This window comes from Populus nigra, chromosome 17 (genome assembly GCF_951802175.1).
Source record: "Populus nigra chromosome 17, ddPopNigr1.1, whole genome shotgun sequence".
Taxonomy (NCBI): domain Eukaryota; kingdom Viridiplantae; phylum Streptophyta; class Magnoliopsida; order Malpighiales; family Salicaceae; genus Populus; species Populus nigra.
The window spans coordinates 12,799,308-12,826,121 of NC_084868.1; the positions used below are offsets into that span (position 1 = coordinate 12,799,308).

Here is a 26,814-nt window from a genome sequence, read left to right on the forward strand (position 1 = left end):
CACTACCAAACATTGAAAAATAATTCACTTTTTCAGAATACACTTCCTAAAAAAAAAATATTTTCTAGCAAACAAATGGGATCTAAGTGTAAAAACTCATGTGATAAAAGACATATCTATAAATATTTGCATTTGATTAGTGTTTTGGATAAAATAAAATAATTATATAAAATATAAAAATATGCTTGATTGAAAAAACTAAAGTAAATATGACATTGACACACACACGTGTGTGTGTATATATATATTATTTTTTATTAAAAAATAAATAATGATAAAATATGAATTTTCAAGATAGAATAAATAGTTTATAAATATTTAAATTTTTTATCTAGCAAAAATTATAAATAAGATATAGAAATCCTAATCCTAGAACTAACATTTATCCAATGAGCTCAACAAATGATAAATGACAGGTGGTAGTTGCTGGTGTAAGAAGCTCTAGGATCGCTAGACCTGTCTCCACATCACTCTGCTTTATTGCCAAAAGAGGAAGAGACAAGAGTACAGCAAGTGAGCTCAACCGACCATGCTCTGCATACATAGCAGGGTTGATCATGGTGCATCTAGCCCTCTAATTTCTATTTTCTTTTGTTTTAGTCCCATCTACTCCTGTTTCTCAATATCATCCTTGTAATCCCCTGTTTTGTAATTTTTTTCAAGTTAAAATATTCTTAAATGTTTGGAGTTCAAACCTTGTAATCTAACATGTGTATATTAATATGTATTTAAAATTAATTAAACATGAATAAGAAATTATTCTAAAAACCCTCTTTCAATGATAAAAGTCACGAGCTCGGAATAGTTTTGTGAATTAGACAATGAACTTGATTAGTGAAGAATGTTTTCTTTTATTATCAATTCTTATTTGATCACTAGCTTTTAGTCCATGAAATGTTTTGGTATATAAACCAACACATTAATTTGTAACGAGAATAAATATATTTATTAATATTCATAAATTACAAACATTCATGAATATTTATTAAAGATTTTTCATTGATTATGAACATTCACTATAATTAATAAAAAATATAAGCGATTAATATTTTGATTCCTGAGTCCTGTAAATAGGTGTATTGAATAGATAGAAATAGAACTAAGAAACTTTTGAGTTTTTTTCTTTATTTGTTGTTGGTTTTTTCAATATTTGTTTTTCTATTTATTTTTTCTATTCTAGATCTTAAGAATATGTATTTGAAGAGAGATACCGGGTACTGATTTTAAAAAGAGATATTGGGCATAAATTTATTTGAGTTCGTTAAACTTTATTTAGTAATGTACATAAATAAGATGGTATTATTAAAATTCTATGAAGTTTTTTGAAGGAAATCTTTTTATATAAAGTGATGAAAGACCAATGGTTTGTTCTCGACAACAACAATAGCAAATTTTATATTTGATATATGCTAAATACTTTAATAAGTAAGTATTTTTTATTGATTTTTAAAAATATATTTTTAATACATACTTGTAACGTGTGCCAAGAGTTAACTCATTCTCATGTGCATAATCTTATGTATAATAAATATTTATTTTAAATTAAACAAAAATATTACATTCTCATAAATTATATTATGAACAATCACATTTCATAAAAATATCTAAGAATTCGCATACCAAACGTCTCCTGAAGATAAACTCGATTGATTGATCAGAAAGATATAATCATTCGTTGTTTACGCAAGTAAAGCGCGAAGCCCCACCGTCAAGTTGTAAAAATGATGAGATGACATCAATTTTGAAGGTATACATAGCACTCAACAGCGAGGTTAATGCCGCTACGGCCGAAAGGACAAAACAGGGACTAAATGAAAGTGAATGAATCAAACTGATACAAAATTTAAAATTGAGGGATCAAGTAAAATAATTAAACCATACGATAAACAGGACAACAGTGAAGTCTCTTCGTTTACCCTGTGATGTGACCGCTGCTCTGTCACTGATTATGTCCCTGCTAGTACTTTCAAATTTTTCCCTTATTTAGACACAAACACCCCTAAGTTAGGACCCGGTTTTCACTTATCTGCTAGTTTCCAAGCTTTGAGCTCTGGGTTTTGTTTAGCTCTTGCAAATCTGGGTCCTTTTCAAGTTTCCAGGGATCTTAGCTAGCTATCATCAGGTAAATAACCAGGAATGTTTGATTTATTTTATGGGTTTGACCATGCATTCTATGCTAATTACTTTGTTTTTCTTTTTTGATTTGCTTCAAGTTGTGGGGTTTAAGGGTTTTTTTTGGTATCCCTTTCCCCCCTTAAAGTTTGGGTCTTGGTATTGGAAACGCACAAAAAACCACCATCAGCTCAAGACATGCATTGTCTATTTTTTGGGTTTTTTTTTAGTTTCTGTTTGTAATGTGTTCTTACATAAGTTATGTTCGTGTTCTTACCTAAGTTATGTTCGTGTTTGTGTTGTTTAAGGTTTCAGTTTAACTCATGGGTTTTATCACAGACAAAGCATCTACATTTCCCTGGTCTAAAGATTCTTGTTGCGACCAGCGTGGATACCAATTTGGTCTTTTTTCGTCAAAAGACATCTACACCCTTCACAAATACTACTATAGTCCCTGGTTCATGTGTACTGTGTGTGCACATGTTCATGCATTTGTGTTCAGAGGTTCACTTACAAAAGGTTGAGGGGCCATGAAACTGAAATGGGCACTAAAAGCACTGACTTTGCTTCTTTAAACACCTGTTCTATGTTATTGATAGTTATTTCTTCTTTAAATGTTGGTAAAATTTCATTTTTTCTGTTTCTTATTCACTATTTTAAGGAAAATGGGTTTCCTTTTTTCACCAATAAGTGAAATAAATAATTTTTTGTTGTTTTTTTAAGATTTTTTTTCTTGCCTTTTTAAACTATAAAGAATTTCTTGCCATTCTGAGTTTCTGGGTTTTTTCCCAAAAAAAAATGTTGTTAAAACCTGGCTTGTGTGGTAAAGAAAGGAAAAGGTGTTTAGGATTTTAAGAGGATAACAGAACAGACAAAGAGGTTTCGTTCTCTCGTATGTATGAAGGTGTCTTGATTATCAAATTACTGGTACACCCTTATCTTTCTCATGAAAGTATGAGCTCCCACATTTTTTGTCTTGTATTCTCTCTGTGTTAGTTTTTCTACCGTGTTTTTTTTTTATGGATTATTAGTATTATCGTAATCACTTTTTGCTGTTGTCTTAGATTTTATCTCTTGTTTGATATGTTATCAAGTATTTGATATTGTGATTGAATTCGTGTGTCAGATACTCGTATACCTTCTTTTTTCAAAATGACGCCCATGTCCTCCACTGAACCTGTGGGGGGTCCTCGTGTTTCCTTTGGTAGGACATAAAGTAGAGTTGACTAGGAACTTGGCCAAGTTGACTGAATCCACAAAAGTGACTAAAATTGAAATGGTTGCTCAATTGAGCTGATCTTGTCAAGTCACTGTGAAACATTACCAGAGGACTTCCTTTTTCTTTCTGTTTGTTTCTTCGAAAAGAAATCTTAAGAAACATAACTGCATTGCTAAAGTTATGCAGTGCATATGCAAGTTTGTTCAGTTGCAACCTCTACAATAGTTGATAGCAAAACTGATGCGTAAAATTCAAGCCAGCAAAAACAGAAATGCACACGTTACAGTGTCTGGTTTCATGCAATCACTAATAACATTCCAAGACGAGACATGTCTTAGTAATTTTGGTCATTTCATTTTAAGGTTGACCAAATTTGGTTATTTCTCGGTAAGGTTGTTTTAGTTGGATTATTTCAATTTTGGATGATGCCTCTATATAGAACTTGAATAAGTGGACATCTGTTTTCCATACTAATTTATATATGGATATCATGTCATGTCGTAACAATGCCAATTGAGTTAAGTTGAGTTTCTTGTGAAGCAATCGTTAGGTTTTCTTCAACTTTCAGGCATATATGGAATGCAAATAATGGCAAGAACCTACCTTTAAACCATGTCCTATTTATATATAAAAGCCATTACCCAGTTATAGTCCCATAAATGTGGCCTTAGGGCAGGGAGTTCAGAGATAGCGTACCTTGCAATGATTAGGTGTGACGTGGCCACTCTCAAGACTTGAATCTGCACCTTTGTGGTTGCAAGTCTAAAAGGAAGCATTTCACAAGCAATGGATGAAATTTCTGGGAATCACCCCCTAAGACTTGTTAGGATTCTTAGGAATCCTCCGTGGAATTTACATGAAATTGGATTACAATAATAGTGATGAAGCTGCTTACTTAAAATGTGAAGTTTTTTTTTCTTTTCTACTCAGCATCGTGCTATGAGCCACAGGCACGGTTCTCTTATTGACTTTCTGTAATTGAATGTTTTGCTGTTTATATGGCTGCCTTTGAATGAACATTTTGGTTTCTATATTTCTGATAATTCAACTTATGTTTTGTTTAGTAATGTGTGCATAGATTCATAGCTTACCTATGCTTCATTTGATGCCTTAGTATGTTTGTCTCTTTAACGCGTCAGGCACCAAATGGAGTCTAATGAAGAGCCAGAGGCCCTCACTCCTCCACCTGATGCCCTCCCTCCTCCTCCACCTGAGATACCACCAAATGTAGTTCCTGTTCAATTGACAACAGACACTTTTCTTGAGGAAACAAAAAAGATATCAAAAATAAAACGTTCCCCGATTACCAGGCGTGGAGTTGGGTCTAGAGGGCAAAAAATACAACTAGTCACAAATCATTTCAAAGTTTCTATCTCTAATACTGGTGGCCACTTTTTTCACTACAGTGTAAGTTTCTTTGTGCATGTAATCTTTCTGTCTCGACTCTTGTTCTTTTCTTCCTTGTAATTTTGTTCTTCATTGAATTAGGTTTCCTTGTATTATGAGGACGGTCGCCCTGTCGATGCAAAGGGCATTGGGAGAAGATTAATTGACAAAGTTCATGAGACTTATGGGTCAGATCTTGCCGGGAAGGACTTTGCATACGATGGAGAGAAGAGCTTATTCACAATTGGTGCTCTGCCACGAAACAAAATGGAATTCACTGTTTTGCTTGATAGTTTCTCATCAAATAGGTATGTAGATGCATTTTGCCTCTTTGTTAGGAATTGTGAATGACAATTGGGATTATTTTGTGTGCAGGAATTCTGGAAATGGAAGCCCTGTTGGCAATGGAAGTCCAAATGAGACTGATAAAAAGAGGATGAGGCGGGCATTCCAGTCCAAAACATTTAAAGTGGAGATGAGTTTTGCTGCCAAAATCCCTATGCAAGCTATTGCAGCTGCTTTGCGTGGTCAAGAATCGGAAAACTCTCAGGAAGCCTTAAGAGTCTTAGACATCATTTTAAGACAGCATGCAGCTAAACAGTGAGTACAAATCTAGCTATCATCTTCTTTCTATCTTGGTTTACCCTATTTTATTCCATATGCTTGATTTTCTTCCAGGGGTTGCCTTCTTGTTCGCCAGTCATTCTTTCACAATAATCCAAAGAACTATGTTGATCTGGGAGGAGGAGTCCTTGGATGCCGAGGATTTCATTCGAGCTTTCGAGCTTTGCAGGGTGGATTATCCCTAAATATGGGTGAGTTTTATTTTATGGCATAGTCCTTCTCAAACTGTTTCCCATGTTACCTATATGTGCTCTTCAAGGCAGATGGTTCGACTACAACGATAATACAGCCCGGGCCACTTATTGACTTTCTCATAGCCAACCAGAATGTGTCGAACCCTTTTCAGATCGACTGGGCAAAGGTACAGATTCTGTTTACACCAGCAAAATTCACTTTACCAAATTCATGTGGCTCACTGCATGTTTTCAATGATAGGCAAAGCGGACAATGAAAAATTTGAGGATAAAGGTGTCACCTACCAATCAAGAGTACAGAATCACTGGCCTAAGTGAAAATAGTTGCAAAGAGCAAATGTTAGTCATTCTCATCTCATGTTATTTCCACCCAGTTGCCATGTTACCTACACGTAACTATGCCAATCCATAATTAGTTTTTCATGTACCTGTGCCTTTTTTTCCAAGCAGGTTTTCGCTGAAATCAAGAGCAGCTGATGGAAATGATGTTGAAAGTTTTGACATTACAGTTTATGATTATTTTGTTAATCATCGCAGCATAGATTTACGTTACTCTGGAGATTTGCCATGCATCAATGTTGGCAAGCCTAAAAGGCCTACTTACATTCCTGTCGAGGTGGCTCGATCCTTTTCCTGTTTTCATGGCTCTATGCTGCTATACATCTTTCTTGTTGGCCTCTGTCTGTGCTAATGTAATTTCTGAATATTATCCAGCTTTGCTCACTGCTTTCCTTGCAACGCTACACAAAGGCACTGACTGTCCATCAGAGATCGCAGTTAGTAGAAAAATCAAGACAAAAACCCCAAGAAAAGATTAGGATCTTAGCTGATGCAAGTCTTTGTTCATTGGTTTTCAATGAGGATGATTTCTGTTTCTTATATTGCTCCCCATTTAAGAGAAACTGCCGCTTTTTGTCAGGTAATGAAAAGCAACAACTATGCTGCAGAACCAATGCTGCGTTCTTGTGGCATCACCATTAGCAGCCAGTTTACTCAAGTTCAAGGCCGTGTGCTTCCTGCTCCAAAGGTGTCTAGTCTTCTATTCTTTAGTACACTGTAATCTGTTACAGATTTTTTCTAGTTCTCTTTGACTTGTCAGCACTGTCCAGGTTGAAGGCTCTGAGTCATTAGAGTTATTCTTTCTTTCTTTTTCTTTGGTAATAGTTAAAAGCAGGAAATGGTGAGGATGTTATTCCAAGAAATGGGCGGTGGAATTTTAATAATAAGGTGCCTTTTGGAATTTAGTCTATGTTGCTATTTGCCTTCATTTTTTATCAGTGGTTGTAATAACAAAGTTGCCTCTTGTGCAGAGATTTTTTGAACCTTCTAAAATTGAAAACTGGGCAGTGGTGAACTTTTCCGCCCGTTGTGATGTGCGTGGTCTAGTCAGAGATTTGATAAAATTTGGAGAAATGAAAGGGATTGTAAGTTTTTTCAAAATTTTGTGCAATGTTTCTTGTAATATTCATTTGAATCTAGTTCCTTGTCCTAAATGCTATTCCTTTTTCTGCTTTGGTGCAGCTCATAAGTGACCCGATGGATGTTCTTGAAGAGAATGCTCAGTTTCGACGGGCACCACCTCCTGTTCGAGTGGATAAGATGTTTGAACAGATACAGACAGCTTTTCCAGATGCTCCTCCTCGCTTTCTCGTGTGTCTTCTTCCTGATAGGAAGAACTCTGACATATATGGTTAGCTGATTTATCATCATACATGATCCTTGCTGTTGTGTGTATTGTTCTTTTGATTGATAAAACTAGTTAATGTTATGTGCAGTAATTTCTGTTCTTGATAAATTTGGTAAATTTGTATTTTAAGGTCCTTGGAAACGAAAGAATCTTGCAGAATATGGAATTTTCAACCAATGCCTGGCACCCACTAGAGTTAATGATCAGTATATATTGAATGTTCTCCTGAAGATAAATGCTAAGGTGAGATAGCATACCAATATTGATCATTTGAAATATTCTTCCTTTCTTTTCTACTTACTCACAGCAAATGCAGCTTTTTTTTTCTAACATACCAAAATTTTCACATCTGGATAGCTCGGTGGTTTGAATTCTTTGTTGGCTATGGAGCAATCACGAAACATCCCTTTTGTTTCAAAAGTTCCTACAATAATATTTGGGATGGATGTATCACATGGCTCGCCTGGTCAGTCTGACATCCCATCCATTGCTGCGGTAGGACATATCTGGGTTGAATTCTTCTTAAGAGATTGTCTTTTTATTACAATCACCCCTTCAGTTTGTTCAAAGTCACAAACTATTATGTGATGCTTGAATTTTTTTTCTTTTCAATTCCATAGGTTGTCAGTTCTAGAAACTGGCCTCAACTTTCTCGTTATAGAGCTTCTGTGCGGAGTCAGTCACCAAAAGTTGAGATGGTAGATTCTCTTTTTAAACTAACAGCAGATAAGAAAGATGATTGTGGGATTGTTAGGTGAGCAATATATGCCAATAATAATTTAAAAAATGTTTTCCTATACTAAATTGTTGGACCTGGTCTTTTTTCTGTACCTGAATGCCCCTTTGTATAATAGAGATTTGAAATCCCTTCAATTTCAGGGAATTGTTGTTAGACTACTATAAGAGTTCTGGCCAAACAAAGCCAGCTCAGATAATCATATTCAGGTCAGTTTCCTTTTCTTCGAACTGACTTTCTTGGTCCTTGCACTGTTGGTTATTTATCTTTCTTCTGTATTCTGTATTGTTGCAAGCGAGAGGGCCTTGTTACAATGAAAAGTAATGAGGCAAAAGAGATCCGGTACTTGTTTTCTGAAAGCATTGAATATGTGAAGTCTCTGCTTTATATGACAAGGCATTTGAAATGTTTTGGCATTCTTGTCAATTATCACCTTTTCCTTTTCTTCCAATTTTGAAAGAAAGTTACTAAGCTGCACTAAATTTATGCTTTAGCTATAAGCTTGTCTCCTAAATCTTTTTCCATCACTGAAAGCCCACAAATTCATGCTCATTTTTTTTTCCAATGTTGAAAAAAGGGATGGAGTTAGTGAGTCGCAGTTCAATCAAGTCCTCAACATCGAGCTGGATCAAATCATTGAGGTTTCTTGCTATTAAAATACTATCAAATGATAAAAGGTTATTACTTATTTGTAACCAGAACATAAATACGCTTTCTTCTAAGTAACTTTCCTCTTTGTGTTCGTCAGGCCTGCAAGTTCCTTGATGAAAGCTGGTCACCCAAGTTCACTGTAATTGTTGCACAGAAAAATCACCACACTAAATTCTTCCAAGATGGATCTCCGGACAATGTTCCTCCTGGTTGGCATTCCCAAATTCTAATCGAACCAGCAAGTTTAATTAATTTTGGTGATATTTATACCTTCTTTTTCCCAATATGCAGGAACTGTTATTGATAATGCTGTTTGTCACCCACAAAGCTATGATTTCTACATGTGTGCCCATGCAGGGATGATAGTGAGTTGTTTTTAACTTTTTATCATTCAACTGACTTTATTTTCTGTTTATACTTGCTGTAGTTTGTTGAGGACATCATTTCTTTCTTGAGGTTGGAGATTGCATGTATTAATGGACAAAACATAAATGGCTGATTGCTCGATTGAGTTGGGGGGGCATTAGTTTTTGTGTAATGATCTAATTTTCTTACCATTTTGATGTTTTAGGGAACAACTAGGCCAACACATTATCATGTTCTTTTAGATGAGATTGGCTTTTCAGCTGATGATCTACAGGAGTTGATTCACTCTTTGTCTTATGTGTAAGTTCATATTGGGTTGCTTTGTTATTTAAAATGGTATTTTGAAGCGCATTTATGGTAATCTGTTAAAAAACTTTGCAGGTACCAAAGAAGCACAACAGCAATATCCCTAGGTAACGAACAGATCCCTGTTCTGTTATGCTTATGCATCCTTACTTCGAAATTAGGAATTGAAATGCTCGGAACTGGCCATTTTTATTTACTTTTGCTGCTAGTTTTTATATTTTTACACGTTGCTTTTCCTATCTGAAGCAGACAAGGGAATGACTGTTACTAGAATTTTATTGATTTCATGTTCTGCACCAAATACCTCTTATCCACACCTGTTGAGCTATTTTTATTGCTATAACACCCTTGCAGTTGCTCCAGTCCGGTACGCACACTTGGCAGCAACTCAGATTTCACAATTCTTGAAGTTTGATGACATGTCAGAGACATCTTCGAGCCATGGAGGTCTGACTTCTGCTGGGCAAGCACCTGTGCCTGAGCTTCCTGAGCTACACCACAATGTCCGCAGCTCTATGTTTTTCTGCTGAAGATTGCGAAACTCTGTGAACTACAAGTATGGCAAAACTGGATGATCTTTTGTGTCGTGGGCTCTAGTTTTTGTATGTATATAGCAAGGGGCTAGTTATGTATATAGCGTAGGGCTACTTCCTGAATGTGGTTTTAGAACAGCTTGTTTCGGGTTAACCTTTGATGCTCATGTCTATTGACACTATCCCTAGTGGACGTGCAAAAAGGGCTTAACCTATCAACCTGCTTTCAGTTTCAACAACCTGTTGAGTGTTTCTTTAACCAATTGGCGTGTGCATGAGCAATTGGTGTGCCCATTTTCATGGATTTTTGGAACAATGAATTGAGTCACAGAAAAGGTTTGGAAAGGACTTGCTAATCGATGGGCTAATCTTGAATCAAGGTTCGATTCTGTACCATGTAAGATCTGAATGTTTCTAAATTTTTAGCAGAAATATGTTAGGAGTAACATGGGCTTCCCTGTGTGTTTTTGCGAAAACCTCATTAAAGTCCTCAAACTTCAAGGCCAGTCTTGATTTGGTCTTCAATCTATTTTTTTTGGTTGTCTCAATTAGATCTCCAATAAATATAGTAATGAACTCTAAAAAAAAATGGATTTTTTACTCGTTTTTAGTTAATAAAATCCTCTGAACTTGTAACCCTCTTTCTCATCAAAATAAAAACCATCAATACCATCTCTAAACTTATATACTGAATTCCTTGAATAAACATTCCTTGTCAAAATATATTCATAGGGAGTAATAACCCCTAACGTAACTCGAAGAGAAGATATTTTTCCTGTTTATTTTTATGTTTAAAAAGTATTTTTAAAAAAATTTAAATTTTTTTTATTTTTTTTATTTCAAATTAATATTTTTGATATATTTAAATCATTTTAATGAGCTAATTTTAAAAATAATTTTTAAAAAATAAAATAAAATTTTTTTTAATACATTTTTAAATGAAAAATATTTTAAAAAATAACCGCAACCACACTTTCAAAACTGAAGATAAAATGATCTCTCACCCAATAAAATTTTGCATCATTGGATCAACTATTTTTTATTTAAATGACAATGTTTTATTTATTTATTTTTTAAAACTATTGATATGGGTTTAACTAATTCAATTAAATCAGTTAATTAAACTGGTTAGATCGGATTAATGTATTATTTGGTTTAACTAGAAACCTGATATGAATTAGATGTTTAATTATAAACTTGATATGAGTTAGGTTTCGAGCCTAGAATTTCCTAGCAATTTGTCAAGCTGAGTTTAACAAAGACCTTCTTCAACAAAGGTACGATAGATAACCGATAACCATGCATAAATGCCGACATCAATTTCTGCATGTTTCCCCACAACTTTTGCCGCGACAACAAAGAAAACACTCACTTCTCTTGCAAAGGAAATCAACACATAACCTGACCAAAACATTACAAGTAGACAGGCTTTCAAGTGTACAAACAACATCAATCCATGTAGCAGAATCAGCAACGGTCTTTCTTTTAGTGCAAGTAACATAATAAAATCACATAAATTTGCAAGGAAAATCTTCAAGAAGCAACCCTACCTTCACCTCCACCAGTGATACCATCAAATTCAGTTCCTATTCGATTCACTGCAGAAAATGTTCCTGAATAAACTAAAAGGCTATCAAGAACAAAACTGGTTCTGATGGCCAGGCTGCGTGGTGTTGGTACTAGAGGAAAAACAATAGAATTGCTATGCAACCATTTTCAAGTTGCTGTAAATAATGCTGATGACTTCCTTTATCCCTGTAGTATAAGCCTTCTTTGTGTAGTTATTTAATCATTCTCAGATCTTATTCGATTCACTGCAGAAAATTTTGTTCTTGATTGGACTAGATTTCCTTGTCTTCTCGGAATGTTCGACCTGTTAATCAAAAAGGAACTGGAAGAAAATTGCTTGATAAAGTTCGAGAGACTCATTACTCGGACCTCGCTGGGTAGGATTTTGCTATTAGGTTTAGTCCACTAAATAAGACTGTTCAAATAAAGCCTAAATAAATAACTCATAAATTAATAACTCAGAAAAAAATACAATGAAATAGATTGTATGAGCTTATTCTCTCAATCAAAGAGTGATGGGTCAGGCCATCCTCATCTCTGTCCATATTACCCGTGTAATATATTGTCTAGGTCTGGTGTCCCCACCATGTTACTTGACACTGCGCTTGATTGATGATGGATCAGGGATGAAGAAGAAAATTCTTGCTTTCAGGAATCTGGAATGCAACTATGACGTGGGAACGCTCTATGAAGTTATTACAGACGTGCTAACTGAGTGGAAAATTAAAGAAAGTATGCTTCTCATATTTGCAGGTGTCGGTCCTCCAAATCCTCACATGGTTGGAGACTTAACAAGTAAGCTTCTCGATTGGGATTTGTGTTATCTATCTTGTTATGCACAAATTCTCAATCTTCTTGTTCAAGATGGATTTTATGGGATAAAGAATGTGCTTTGCAAGATAAGAGAATCTATTGCATGTGTGTGTTTAGAGACTAAGTATGAAATTTCTTTTAGCTTTTTGTGTTTAGAATACAAAATCAAAAGGCCAATACTCTCTGCATGCACGTAAGGAACTAGGTTGGAAGTTTACTATCGTGTAGTTGTATAAGCTAGCAACAACTAATAAGATGGAATTATTTTTCGATTTTACTGGAACAAGTAGGCTGACATTCAAATTTGGCTTTCCTTCAATGGTGCAATCTTGATCAATTTCAGTAATCATCCGTTTTTTCACATTTTTCTTTTTAAACTTGAGTATATGTGATGATTGTGATGTGACATTACTCGAGAGGTCTTTCTATTTGGTGCCCTTTGTTGTTTCCATTTGGTAATGATCAATTGCTGGTTTGCTTATACTGATATGGCCCGAGCCTTTGTTGAAGAGATTAATATAAATTATATTTTGAAGTCTCGTCAGCCTTAATAACAATGATCGAATCTCATCACCCTTGGGATTCATCACCTTTGGTGCAAGTTTAAAGCCAAACTTGAGGGGGGTGTTAACAATAGTATAAATAACTTGGTCCTCAATTAAAGCTTTCAAATGGTTTTTGACAGGCCTGAGCATGTGTTTTGGATTTTGATGCTCTTGCTGGTTTGTCACAACGAACTCTACGCGTCCAGTACCAGTTTCTTCAGCTTTTATTTCCCATGGACTGCGGCATTTTTTCACCTTTTAGTCCTGTCTTTTCTCTCGTCGATGTTGGAGATATTCTCTCTCGGCATTTAAAAAAAGCGATGCGGTGATGAAACTGTGATGTTTCTGGTTTCTCATCTTATCATAGACTAAGGAGTGCTGATGAGAGCAAGGTAAGTAAAACCTAGTTCATTTCAGGTCTCTCCAAATCCCTGGAGTGCAAGAGCCTGGTTATTATCTCGGTTTGTTTGAGGTTGTCATCATACCTATGAATCTTCAGGATTTAAGGTTTAATTCAGTTTGTGTTGTTTCTGGTAACTTTCCTGGGTGAGAGGTATGGTTTTTTTTCTCTTTATCGTTAGGTAGTTCTATGAATTTAGCCAAAAGAAAACTACCATGTTCACATTTTTTACTCTAGAGAGCACATGAACAGATTTCCAAGATAACAAACAACAATGGAGAACTTTGAAATGTACATTCAAGACACTGGCAAAGGCAAGGAAAATTGGCAGTTGAAACCTGTAACATTATAATCGTCCAGCCAGATTAGAGATTCGACAACTAAAGTTAGCTATTAGAATGTCATCATGTCTTGCCACTTGCCACTTTCCACTTGCATCACCACATCAGTCATATATGAATAACAGATATCAGAAACTGGCTGAGCTTGTTCTGCGCAGCTGAGACTTGGGCTCCGGAGGAGGTGCACATGGCAAAACCTTCTCCACCTCCTGCAACAAAAAATCCCGTTGTAATATAAAAATAAATGGAAGGAAATGAAATTTTATACATTTTAGGGCCATAAAATCAACAGCATAGAGGAAGAAGAGCAACAAATTGTTCCAGTTGCCCCATCAGTTAAGGCTATTCTTTGCCTAATCAACTGTAGATCAAATAGAATGAAAATAGACGACGCATGGTCTTCTACCTTGATATGATCACAAGAGCCAACAGAAACACAAATAGTTCATCATAGAGTTTTTAAGGAGTTTCTCTCTAAGCCTATGGAAAGTCAAGATAGACTAAATCGATACAGAGAGTACACTGGATATACCATGGGACAATGGCTGTATGCAAGACGGGAAGCAGAATTATGGGCAAAAAGGAAAGTTAAAGCTCGGTGAAGAATGGTGCAGAGAGAACATATAGGAATGTATATGAAAACAATTCAGGATCTGATTGAAAGTTGCATTTCGATAGATAAGAAGGGTTCAGAAAAAGAATCTTAAGCTCTACTTTCCTAACAATTCCAAAAGGTGCCATCCAAGATAGAAGCCATCTGCAAGAACGAAAAAACGACACCAACAAGGAGGAAGGCTTGGCCATTGTGATAAACAACAGCGAGGATGGTGATGCATTTGCCAGATAAACCCTGAATCTGAAAGAATCTCGGTTGATATCATTTACTACAAAAGATGACTATAACACTGGAAAAAAAGAATATCATTTACTGCGTCATTTAAACTACTAAAGATGAATAACACAGGAAAAAAAGAGTGGCACTAGGCAAGCATGAATCTTAGAGAAGTAGACGGTACAAAGATAAAGAAGCCTACCTTCTGTCTTCTAAGTCTTTCGTTCTCCTCTTCTAGATGATATACCTTGATCTCCAGTTCGTTTGTATAAGCCTGTTTTTCATTTCATCAAAATATTTAAGACCGTTTACACATAATTAAATCAACTATCAACCTGTTTCATGCACAAAAAACCTTCCAAAGAAAAACCAACCTGCCTCCTTGCCCTCGAGCGGGCAGCAGATTCCCGGTTCTTAATCATCCTCTTCTGCTTCCTTTCAACAGTCTTCTCAGCTACATCTCCCGAAGCAACCCTTTTCCTCCCAGGAGTCTGCGTGTCCGACAATGTACCCATCAAAGAAGATGGAGATAAGTTCATTTGGGAATTCGGATATGCTGCATCCGCAACAGGAAGGGATTGCTGAACAGGGTGTCCTTGCATAAAGCCTGTCATCATGTTGTTTTGATATGGTGGCTCCTGCACTGTGGGGTTCTGGAATTGCATCCATTGAGCACTTTCCTGTTGTTGCAGCGGAGCCGACTCTGTAACCACCCCTGCTTTAACCAAGAAGTCCTCAAGAGTCATCTCACCAAGAGGAGCATTTCTCTCTTGATTTTCAGCATCTTTCTTATTCTCCTGCTGTATATTTCTCCATACCTCCTCAACAGTCTTCTTGCTCAGGCCCCTTGACAATGTTAGGCTCCCTTGTCTATGCACGGGTGAGGACCAAGAACCCTCAGTGTCCACACTCTTGAGAAGTTCATCAAGATTCATGCTCCCCAATGGTTTCCCCAAATTCCCCAACTGGTTTTGAACCTCATCAAGTGTCAGGCTGTACAATGAGCCTTGCCCAATCAATGACTCTGGATTTTCTTCTTCAAATGAACCAACTTGAGATCCCATTGGCTGTTTTCCCTTTCACTATCAATCTAATCCAGTTAAACCTGTCATTCATTCCACTCAACAGATCAAGAACAGTTTAAAAATCCATCAGCTTATGTTGCAGCAAGGATCAAACAACAACATTGTCTTGCAAAAACAACAAAATCCCAGAAAGGAAAACAAATGTATGTGGAAAGAGTGAGCCTACATTATCAGTTGCAAGGCTAGCTATAAATCAACCAGTATGAAACTTAAAGGGCAAGTAAATTTTATCCTAAGGACAACAGGAGACAATCCAAAATCCTGACATAGGGAATTAAGACAAGAAACAAAAGAAGCAAGAAATCTAGGAAGTTTTTAAGGTTATGTACTTACATTCTGCATGATCTGATCTGAATCTACAGAAGTGACATTTTATTTGGCAGTAAGTAGTGGTGACAGACTGTCACTTTCCTAAACTGATCCCACATTCCTATGGTTGGCTGCCTTTTTCTTTCTTTTAAAAACTGCTTTTTCTTCTCCTTTTCTTTTTAAAATTATTTTTTTTCTTAAAAAAATACTTTATACTTTCCATTTTCAGGTCTGAGCACAGTTTTCAAAGACAGGTGGAAAACTAATTAAAAAAAAAACATAAATTACCTTGTAAGTAACTTACTGGGATAACTTGGGTCAAATGTTTTTATTCAAATGTTGTGGTTTCACCTTTTTTTAAGGGAAAAAAAATTCTTTTGATGTTGTTTGGATAATTTGAATAAATCAACTAAATCATTAATAACTAGATTGATTTACCTTAAACTTAGCCCAGATCAAGTCATAAATGGTGTATTCCCCCGATCAGTATATTAAAATATTTAATATTGTGGTGTGTAGATTTTTTAAAAATTTTAATCATAAAACAAAAAAAAATCTTTTTAATATTTTTCATATAAAAAATAATTTAAAAAACAGAATATAATAAAAAAGAAACACCCACTAACAACTATAGTTATAATTGCCTTGAAAAAAGAAATAGAAAGTATATTTTTTTAATGTTATCCAGAACTAGAAGGGAGAGAATTGTGCAGATCATGTGGTCCAACTACTCCCCTCTACAAGCCACTGTACTAAAACATATTTAATAAGCTTTTTAATCGCTGGAGCATTAAAACTATGGAATTAGAAGCATGTGTTCCATTTTACTCTCAGTGATTATATATTATTTTATTATATGGCTCTAATTGTGTTAAGCTAAAGTTTCCGGCCCCTGGTGATGCTGAAAACTATTGCCCGTATTACCATTTCTTTTTTCTTTTGATGTTAGGAACACAAATTATGGATTTAGGTGTATAGTTGCGTTTTCAATTAAGATTGATCGGGTGCATAGTTGTCCAGCTCGATTTAATTTAGGTGTATTTTTTTTTAATCTAAAATAATATTACTTTTTTAAAAAAATAATTTTTTGATTTTGATATGTTCAAATCTAGAATGGATTTGATTAAGTTATTCATTAATCCATTAGATTGAATCAAGTTTAATAACTATCATTTACAAGGTTGAGTTTATTCTTTTTACTATAAAATTTCAAAAAAAATTCGAGTTACATCGGATATCCTTTATCATGTTATAAAGATTTATTTTGTGTGTATTTGTTTTTACATTACAACCTGCATTTTAAATTGTTTTTCATTTGAAAAAACATATAATTGATGTTTTTAGGTGTTTTTAGATTGTTTCGTGTAATAATATTATAAATAAAATAAAAATCTAAAAACATATATTATTTTAATATATTTTCAATTAAAAACTACTCTTAAAAAACATATAATTAATGTTTTTTTAAGTGTTTTTGAATTATTTTGTCTACTTGATATTGAAAATAAAAGGAAAATCTAAAAAAACATCATTTTAATACAATTAAAAAATACTCTTGAATGTCTCATTATACCACAATATTAAATACAAAAATAATCTCAACATCTTGATTATACCACTAGAGGGAAATACAAAAAAAAAATAAAAAAATAATAAGGCAGCAGCAGTGATCCTGGCAAGGTGGAATATTCTTAGCTACAGTGAGTGAGGTCGGCAGGCAAATCACACAAACAAACTCATTCATAAGCACATGTTTTGAATATGCATCCGCCGAGGAGGGCTGCACGTGCAAATGTTTCATCGTTCTTCATGCACTGCTCGCCAGTTTTTCTATGAAGCGCACCAAAATATATTTCTTCACCGGAAATCAACAAACGAGTCCCCGATGTGTGCTGTGCTTCTTAATTTCATCCCTTCCAAATTTTTTTATTTTCATCAATGTTGACCTGAACCTATCAACCCTTTTTTTTTTTTTTTGGGTTAGTCAATGCTGTTTGTTTTCAGGTAATGGAACCCATTACCCAACCCATTTATATTAGAAAGTTAATTGCTTCAATATTACAATAGAATGACATCGTTATTAAATTCGATATAGTTCCACGTATCAATTTAGAAACTTGTAAATTCAAGATCTAATTTGAATTGAGTTTTATATCAAACTAGATAAAAATTGACCTAGTTAAACTTAGTTGACTTAACAAGTCAATCTGTAACCTGATTAATGTGGTCAAATCTTGAATAAGATCTAGTTTGATTTAAAATAAATAAATTATAACAATATTTTTTTATTTAAAAAATATATATATCTTAAAATATATTGTTTTAAATTGATCTGGATTAACCTATCGAACCTATGACATGAATCTTGAATCGAATAATAAACCCGGTCAAGTTTTATAACTATGCCAAACAAACATCGCTAACTTTAACAAAATAAAAAATAAAAAAAATCCCTTTTACAATGTAAATCAATCTCCTAGTAGTACATTAAATTGCGAATTGGTTCCATTAACTAATATTATTGATTGGACTTGGATGGAGGAGCAAGAACTCTAATGAAAAATGAAGAATAAGCTCATAGGTGTTATTAATAGAATTTTTTTCACTTAGCAACATGTATACACACACACACACACTTGTTTTTGCCGTCTCCAAACAACCAAATACAACTTTAAGATTCAGACATCCCACAGCTAAGATCAGCTGATTTCAAGCTTTAACATGATCTCATGGCTAAACGATTTCTTTATTGATTATCACTCGATTTATTCTTTTTTATTACATAATTTAAGAACTGCCGGCATCCTCATTGAGCAGGCAAGCATCTGCTTTAATTGTCTGGTGGGGTACAGCAGGCCATGAGCCCCTAAGAATTTGCATGTACAAGTTCCGATAACATATGGAGGAATGCTTTTTAAACAAGCATGCACGGGACACCAACTCTGTGCCCAACAAACATTTCCTTCTGCTGCTCAGACATGACTGCCGACTTCACAGACAAAGATCAACACGATCACACTACAAATCTTAAATACAACTTGTTTATTTGTGGTTTTCTAAATAAATAACTATCTTAGTACAGTAGTTGTGTGGATCAATGCAAGGAAACGAGTCTCCATGGCTGATGAATATAAAGAAACGAGTATCTCCACGGCTGCTGAAAGAGTGAGGAGATCAGCAAACCCAAAATGTTCAGTGACAGAGCTGCTACAGGGTTCGATATTAATGGACTTCCTTTCAAGAATGCCCATCAAGTGATCCCTCGTTAACTTTAAGTCTGTTTGCAAAACTTGGAGTGAAGCTAGCTAGCACCTCTTGCATGCCGTCGAAAACTTCGACTTTTCAAGTTTTAGGGTTTCAATTCTAAACTGGAAAACTCTTATATATTTTGAAGAAAAGTTAATAATTCATAATCCATAAACTTATCTGCAAAACGTTCCATATTACAAACAACAAGCTAAAAAGTTATCTCTAAAAAAGCCATTGATTCGCCATATAGCAGCTCATATATATAATGAATGAATTCCAAATATATAGTTTAAACATTGCTAAAGTATAGCAAGCAAACAAGTACTGACCAGTGAGAATCAAAGCTTATGGAAATCCATATTTCGCTTGATGTTAATGTAAAACTATTTTAGAGATCCCCCAATTTATATATTTTCATTATATTCTGGAAATAAATTAATTTATTGTTAGTTAATTTTACGTTGACTTATATAATTGAGTATATCTGTTTTTTATGAGAATTTTTATGCCAATAGAAGCATAGAGATAGTAAAGCAATCACGGAAACAGACATGTTTGATGAGCGAAAAGAAGTGCAAGCTAGTTTAAACTCTAAATTTACTATTTAATTATTATATATTATGAAATAAAGTTTAATGATGTAAGCCTTCTAAAGAGGTTTACAATGTTTTTTATAGGCTAGAAAAACCACCCTAAACTAAACTAGGTTATAATATCATAATCCAAAAATATTAAAAAAAATAATGTAAAAATTAAAAATAACATAAAATAATCCGGGAATATCAAGAGAAAATGAAAAAACTTATATTTCCAGGCTTAATTTTGTGAAATATGTGTAGTGGATTAACCATAAAAGGTTCCATGTGGGCTTTAAAAAACTTCTGGAATATTTTTAGATGATTGAATTATCAAATAAAAAATTATAGTATTTTTTAGATATTATATGGTTTGATGCGACCAACTTTATTTATAGATCTAGTCTTATTTTACTGTTTTATAAAAGTGTTTGTTAGAATATCTACATGGTTTATTTAGAGCAAATCCATATCTAACTATGACAGATACTCACCTAGCTTTTTAAAATTTTCAGTCTGCTGTATTATTTTTTTAAAAAAAAACAATGTAATTTTTTTTTTGGATAATTAAGTAACATTTTGGGATATAATTTTAAACTTTAAATGTTCATCCTCTCTCCGTCTAGCGGTCGTAAATCTCACATAAATGAGTTGTAGTTCAAGGTAGAATGGTTTTTTTTTTTTTTTTACTAATATTGTTTGCTTCGCAGATTCATGTCCTTGATGGTTTTATTTCCCACTATTGTTTGCTTCGCAGATTCATAACCTTGAAACAATTATTAATATAGCAGGTTGAAGCTAGGCTGATTGAGACTTAGTTACCAGACTCCTCGTGGAAAACTGATCTGAAAAAAAACAAAAGAACCCTAATTAACAGGTCAATTTCTAAGTTATAGAGTTAATAATTTTTATTAAAACTACATTTTTTTTTAAGAGAATCTTTAAAGTTAACTCAATAAATCAAATTACAACTCAACCAACCAAATAAAAAGAAATCATTTGAGAATAAAATATTAATTATTATTATTTTAATTTCTTGATCTCTGAAATAATTTATAAAATTATATTTTTTTTAATTTCATTTTTATTCAACTTTTTAATTTGTAAGATTTATTCCTCATTATTTTAATAAACTTGAAAAAATAAAATATTAATAAATTATTTTCCAGCTTATTTTTCATAACATAACAAAGAAAAATGTTTTTCAACTTATTTTTCATTACACTACCAAACATCGAAAAATATTTTTTTAGAATTTACTTTCCTCAAAATTTATTTTTTAAAAAAAATTACTTTCCAGCAAAATAAATTATTTTCCAATAAACAACCAGGCCATTTGAAAAATTAAATAAATAGTGATTTTTTTTGTTTATTATATGAAATACTCACCCGGGGGCTTGGGCTTCACGTTGTTTAACATTGTCCAAGACAGCGGTAGGCTTGATAATACATGGGCCTGATTTGTTTTAATTTTTTTCTTCTTTTTTTCGAATAAAAAAACTGCCCTAATCATTCTATATAAAGAAAAATCAACAAAATCATACTTCCCAAAAGGTGCAAGTCAAACCAATACTTACAAGTTAGGCCTGGTAACATCAATACTTACAAGTTAGGGCTTCAGCCCACTCCGAAGAAAGAATTTCTACATTGAACGACAACCTTCTTGGTTGCAAATGCATGCCTTGTGCCGGAACCCTAACTCCACCCACCAATGACACTCAGAAATAGGGAGGCCATTGGCATCTTAATCATTCATCCTGGTCATCTCGCAGCCATGCCTCCTTGTTTGAGAGCACTTTGCGCTCCCACGGTGATCAAAATTACTCCCAGCTTCAACACAACCCATCCAGACTACACAATCGCATTCAAGCTCTTGAGAGTAGAACGGAGTGAAAAGCATTAGGGAAGAAACTCAGATTTGCTCCAAAAACTGTCCCCGTGTCCCGGTCTAAACTTGTTCTGTTTTTTTTTTTTTTTTTTTTTTTTTTTTTTGTGGACATGAGAACTGTCTATACTTCTTAAATCTTTGTCATAACACATTTAGGACGGCAAAAGAGAGAATTCCGAGAGCCTATCGGGTACATAAGGTGCTTTAAAGCCGAAGATCCAAATGATGATAACAGGCAAAAAGTTTCTGGAGTTCTCAAAAGACAAAGGAAGAAATTCCATGAAAATAATGCTGAAAGTCTGGAGTGGAAAGGCAACGAAAACTTGGGAGATGTGACAGATGTGAAAAAATTGCACATTGAGAACCATATCAAATCCATTCAGGATCAAAATATGAACACAACAAAGAAAAGTAACTAGATCTTTGAAACCTGTGGTAGAACATAATAACTTTCAGCTACCTCTTGTTTTCAGCGAAAAATGCTGTCACTCTGTTTAGTCCATACTTTTTTTATTCATATATTTGTGAAAATGGTTAGTGAAATAACAATAAATAAATATTATTTCTTTTGCAAATAGGTAGAGGGTTATAACATGTGACCCAAAAAAAGTTATCCTAGATACCATTAATTTACCCTTTCAAGCACAAATTCTCTGTCATTCACAGAACACAATATATTGTCATTAGCAAAATGTAACAGGATGATGAAAATGATGAGTAAGAAAATGCAAACAAACCATATAGAGGGCATGATTTCCATGCGAGCAGGCACACCAAAAAAAAAAAGAACCAAATTAGTGTACCTTATATTTCCTATTATACATTGTCAAAGGTAATAGGTAAAATGCTTTTGCCTCGCAAAATTTAACTCAGCGGAACTTAATCAAAATCTAACAGGGTAACTCCATGATTTTTTGACAGGGCCAATGCAATTCTATGTACTTGTGTACTAAGATGTAAAAATAATACTAACAGTCTTCATTAAGAAAATTAGAGAACTTGATTAGGACTAATTAAAGAGCTTGATTAGAACTAATTTATAATCTTCTGACTAATTTGCACACGTTATTTCCTTTTATTACATTGTTATAAGGTTGTATGCAGAATGCTTTCAACTTGCAATTTAACACCACTGAACTTAATCAAAATCTAGCAGGGGTTGAACAGCATGGCTCTAGACAAGGCCTGTGCAATTCCATGTAGTTCTACAATGTAGAGAATTAATAGACTTCATTAGGAGAACTAAAGAATTTCATTATAACAAATTTCTTACCTTTTAACTCCCTTGCAACCACCCATTTTTCTGTGGCTCAGTGACCAGCACATCCATAAAGGCACACCTTGGGCCTCATATGCAGTGGTGTTCATTTATGTGAAAGCAAGTTTAATAAAATAACCTATGCAGACCGATCATTGAACGGTGATAGAAACAAATCTCAAGCTTATCTCAGGTAACATCTCTCCCGGTAACAGAAGTTATTCAAATGTTTTGATTTCAAAACTGGCAAATTTTAGACAGTGGAAAGCATTACCCAAGGGAGATCAAAAAAAGTATGCCGCCTTCAAAAGCATTTGATCTCAGAACTATTTCAAAACATACACGATAACTTTGTTGGAGTTAAACCACAAGCTAAACCACTCCCACACCATAAAAAATAAAATTTTTCTAAAACAACATGATTCTGATGGAAGGGAGAGGAAGTTCCAATTCTTGGAGAAGTTGTCAAAACCAGTTTTCAATAAAAAATCTACGCTTCTATTATAGACTATGTGAGTGAAACAATTCGATCAACTTAACATCCCAATACCATGGAAAACCCACAGTTAAAACAGTTCCGCATCATAAAACCACTGCTTCTAAAACTGCCCGGTAAAAAATTGTCAAACTATTTTGCATCACAAGACAATTTTACAGATTTCTGAATGATCAAATTATGTTAAAAGTTTCAAAAAAATCCCCTCCCCCCACAATTTCCACCCAACCACGTAACATTACTGCAAGCAACGCAGCGAGGACTAGAGCTCTTAACCTGCACAGAAAGATCACTTCCAGAGAGAAATTATAAGCAGCCTGTGTTACATTATCATATTCACCATGCACATCAGATTGTTTTCAAATTTAAGTTGAGAGTGGCATCACAAGAAATTGCACCAATAGATCACAGCAAAGTTCTGGTTCTAATATACATCATTTCAGTGCAAATGGATTCAGATAATAAAAGAGTTGAAAGTATTCATTTCTAATAAACAAAACCAAGTACATTGGAATATTTAAAGAAAAGCACCACCTGAAAAGTAAATAGTTCAAGCAACATGTATTCCTAATGATAGAAATTTCAAAAGACATTTTTGTTCAACAACATTGACTCCAAAGAGTATACAGAACTTGAAATTAGTCAAATTGTACCCAAAGCTTTTAAACCAAATACTGAATCTCAAAATACATATTTTAAAAATGAAAAGGAGCAGCAAATGGAGAAAATAAGTAGAGAAAACATAAACATCATTTGACATTTTAAGATTCTGGCCTTTGCAGCAAAGAGTAACTTTTGGTCATATTTATAAAGACTTCATTTGCATAAGCTCCATAAACTTCAGAAGAATCAGCAGGCCAGTACTTAAAAGACTGATGCACCTATTTGGGATCTGCAAAATGAATGAGAAAACATAAAAAACAATTTCTCAAGAAAAGGTTTCGGGCCAGAATCTTTCACAAATTGGTTAAAAGAATCACGGAAATATCTATTTAAATGCTGAAGCATGTAAAGAGTTAAACGTAATTGAATTTAGAGGCAAAAAAAATTTCTTGCGAGTATGGTTCGAACAAGACCTTACTCACCTCCAAGTGGAAAAACTCGTCTGAAAAAACTGACTACAAAATAAATGTTAGCATTCAAATAGAGCGCATTAAAAATGCTAAAAGTGCATGGATTGATCGTTAAATGCATAAGAAGCTACAAAATGAACAAACTGAAAATGGCTTCTTGATGCATAGTGCTACAAACCCTGCAATGCCTCTATTGCATCCTCCAATCGTTTGGAAAATGCATGGTAAAGGCAGAGTTGTAACTTTCTTATATGATATGAGGGTTAAAAAACAATAATCAAGGTGTGAAATCACCCAAAAATTCAGCAAGTGCGGAATAACTATTATTATACCTGAGGGGCACCTAGTGACCCATATAAGGAGCATATTGCCCATGTTGTCCTCTCCCAGAACCACCCTGTCCCGTCTGCTGATTTGGATATCCACCCTGCATAGCTCCCTGATTCGCATAAGTTCCCATCACTCCCGGACTTATGCTTGCCTGGTTCCCATAGGCACCCTGCATTCCATGACCTGCACCAGATAAACCACCCTGATTCACAGCTGCAGCAGACCCCAAAGTCCCAAGCAAATTAGTCAGCCCCCCCAATCCAGCACCCTGAGTTGCAAGCAATGCGGTCAGTGCCTGTCCAAGTGCAGGGTTCAAGGCAGGACCAGCAGCACCCTGATTAAACCCAATCCCAGCTCCAGAAGCAGCCGGCGCCATTAAATGACCACCACGACTGCCACCACCAACATAACCACCACCATCATTCCTCTGGTAGTGCGAGCTTTGCAAATTATGATGTTGCTGCGGTTGTTTCTGAGCTTTCCCCGGTTTCGGCCCATCTATAGCCTTCTGACAATGCAACATATGCCCTTCAAAACTCTTATGTGGCTCTTCCAACGCTTTCTTAGCACCCTCAGAACTCTTATAAACAAACAAACAAAACCCTTTCGGCTTCCCAGTCGCCTTATCAAGCCCTAAGGGTCCTTCCTCGATCTCTCCAAACTCCGAAAAGAAACTATACAACTTCTGCGGATCCAAATCTGCCGCCACGTTACTCACATAAATCTTCCTCAGCGTATACTCCGAAACTGGCTGCTGCGCTTGCGCTGCCGCAGCAACAGGCCCAGCCTGGCCACCACTCGACTGTGGAACCGGACCAATAGACGCCAATTGACAAGCTGTCATCCTATTCCCTATCTTCTTCTGCGGTTCCTTCAGCGCCTTCCGTGCCCCACTCCTTCTCTTAAACAAAATAAACCCATACCCCTTTGATTTCCCCGAAACCTTATCGCACACAGCTTTACAATCCTCAATCTCTCCATAAGGCTTAAACGCATTCATCAAAGCCTCAGCGTTCGTATCCCATCCAAGCCCATGAACAAAAATCTTCCGATGGACTGGATCTTGGTCAGCCACTTGCCGGATTTTCTCCGCAACGTCCCGGTGAGCATCCGCTGCTTCCCGAAGTAAATTAATCAGCTGGTCTTTTCCAAACGGTTCAAGAAGTTTCTCAACCGGCTCCTCATCTTCATCTTCGTCGTCGTTTTGAATCTCCCCAGCTGAGATCTGAGCGTTTTGATTGTTTTCTTCATCAGCTTCATCTTCGTTTTCTTCTTCCTCTTCGACTTCTTCGTATTCTTCTTCTTCCTCCTCTTCAACTTCTTCTACTTCTTCTTCGTTTTGCTCTTCTTGGAGCTCTTCTTTTGGCGGTTCTTGTTGTTGCTGCTTCTTCGGCGGCTCTTCCGCTGGCTCGGTGGATTTGGCGTCGTGCTTTCGTTTTTTAGCCATCGATTCTTTGAGGAGGAAGAGAGAGTGTTGATGATTTGGTGGCTAGGGTTTTTGCTCGCGTCGGCCGCTGATAACGAGGGGGGAAAGCATTAAATACATAGGAAAAACCTCGAAATGACCCTCAAAATACATTAAGTTTCAATTTAGTACCTAAACAAAAATATTTTATGTCGAAATTTATGAAATTCTCAATATAAAACTTCTATCGAAAACAATTTAATATCAAGTTTTATTTAAATTATATTTTTTTGATAAATTAGCTTATTTTGTATATTAATTAAAAAAATCAGTTTGTTCTAAAATAAATCCTAATTAAGAAATAAAAAATTATTTAAGGAAATAATGAAATAAAAAATAAAGTAAGTGTAAAATTGGTATTATCCTAATAGTTGAGGAATATATTTTAAATTCTCCCTTATAAATATCAACCTGACTTCTTAGATTTGTTATCTGTGGCTTTCATTTGTTATTATTTTTTGTTTATTTTATTTTATTTTTTCACGTGGAATTTTTCATTAATTTGGTTCGGCGTTGAAATTTAAAAAAAAAAACAAAAAACAAAATTGATATAGAAAATAAATCCGTACAAGACATGATGAAATTTTAAGGACCAAGGAATTGTCAATTCCTTGATCTAACGCATCTAACGTAGCTTTAACTTGAAAAGGATTAAAGTTAAAAATCTCGAGGAACTAGAATATTATAATCACGAGAAGACAGTTAAAATATTTAATTTTTATTTTATAATATTTCACTTGTTAAAATATTTTATATATATATATATATATAT

At 34.7% G+C, this 26,814-nt stretch overlaps 3 protein-coding genes across 4 annotated transcripts; 1 reads left to right on the forward strand and 2 right to left on the reverse strand.

Moving 5' to 3' along the window:
- Positions 1 to 1,919: 1,919 nt before the first annotated feature.
- LOC133677593 (protein argonaute 4A-like) lies at positions 1,920 to 10,053 on the forward strand. Its single transcript, XM_062099675.1, has 23 exons — positions 1,920 to 2,122; positions 4,471 to 4,738; positions 4,820 to 5,025; positions 5,093 to 5,317; positions 5,396 to 5,532; positions 5,605 to 5,702; positions 5,777 to 5,874; positions 5,986 to 6,151; positions 6,250 to 6,366; positions 6,455 to 6,562; positions 6,700 to 6,762; positions 6,846 to 6,959; positions 7,057 to 7,225; positions 7,353 to 7,465; positions 7,580 to 7,717; positions 7,843 to 7,976; positions 8,102 to 8,167; positions 8,536 to 8,599; positions 8,707 to 8,818; positions 8,901 to 8,974; positions 9,181 to 9,275; positions 9,357 to 9,388; positions 9,636 to 10,053. The coding sequence occupies exons 2-23, from the start codon at positions 4,478 to 4,480 to the stop codon at positions 9,809 to 9,811; spliced, it is 2,766 nt and encodes a 921-aa protein (XP_061955659.1). The 5' UTR covers positions 1,920 to 2,122; positions 4,471 to 4,477; the 3' UTR covers positions 9,812 to 10,053.
- Positions 10,054 to 13,394: 3,341 nt separating this feature from the next.
- On the reverse strand, positions 13,395 to 15,818 carry LOC133677643 (ABSCISIC ACID-INSENSITIVE 5-like protein 2). Of its 2 annotated transcripts, XM_062099759.1 has the most exons (4): positions 15,733 to 15,818; positions 14,689 to 15,419; positions 14,517 to 14,588; positions 13,395 to 13,691 (listed from the first exon to the last, which is right to left on the reverse strand). In XM_062099759.1, exons 2-4 carry the CDS (start codon positions 15,376 to 15,378, stop codon positions 13,611 to 13,613), a joined length of 843 nt encoding a protein of 280 aa, XP_061955743.1. In that variant the 5' UTR covers positions 15,379 to 15,419; positions 15,733 to 15,818; the 3' UTR covers positions 13,395 to 13,610. The 2 variants fall into 2 exon arrangements, with proteins under 2 accessions (XP_061955743.1, XP_061955742.1); XM_062099758.1 differs by having other exon boundaries at positions 14,689 to 15,751.
- A 7,891-nt stretch (positions 15,819 to 23,709) lies between these two features.
- On the reverse strand, positions 23,710 to 26,112 carry LOC133677438 (UBP1-associated protein 2A-like). Its single transcript, XM_062099496.1, has 2 exons — positions 24,580 to 26,112; positions 23,710 to 24,066 (listed from the first exon to the last, which is right to left on the reverse strand). The coding sequence occupies exon 1, from the start codon at positions 26,022 to 26,024 to the stop codon at positions 24,591 to 24,593; it is 1,434 nt and encodes a 477-aa protein (XP_061955480.1). The 5' UTR covers positions 26,025 to 26,112; the 3' UTR covers positions 23,710 to 24,066; positions 24,580 to 24,590.
- Between the last annotated feature and the right edge of the window lie 702 nt (positions 26,113 to 26,814).

What these genes read in the sequence shown, in the direction of transcription:
- LOC133677593 (XM_062099675.1), top strand. Translation starts at nt 4,478, where the DNA reads ATGGAGTCTAATGAAGAGCCAGAGGCCCTCACTCCTCCACCTGATGCC. An exon ending in GATAGTTTCTCATCAAATAG is followed by an intron (nt 5,026 to 5,092) that starts GTATGTAGATGC and finishes TTTTGTGTGCAG; the next exon opens with GAATTCTGGAAATGGAAGCC. An exon ending in GTGCCCATGCAGGGATGATA is followed by an intron (nt 8,975 to 9,180) that starts GTGAGTTGTTTT and finishes TTGATGTTTTAG; the next exon opens with GGAACAACTAGGCCAACACA.
- LOC133677643 (XM_062099759.1), bottom strand. Translation starts at nt 15,378, where the DNA reads ATGGGATCTCAAGTTGGTTCATTTGAAGAAGAAAATCCAGAGTCATTG. An exon ending in GCTCGAGGGCAAGGAGGCAG is followed by an intron (nt 14,589 to 14,688) that starts GTTGGTTTTTCT and finishes AATGAAAAACAG; the next exon opens with GCTTATACAAACGAACTGGA. An exon ending in AAAGACTTAGAAGACAGAAG is followed by an intron (nt 13,692 to 14,516) that starts GTAGGCTTCTTT and finishes TTTTTGTTGCAG; the next exon opens with GAGGTGGAGAAGGTTTTGCC.
- LOC133677438 (XM_062099496.1), bottom strand. Translation starts at nt 26,024, where the DNA reads ATGGCTAAAAAACGAAAGCACGACGCCAAATCCACCGAGCCAGCGGAA.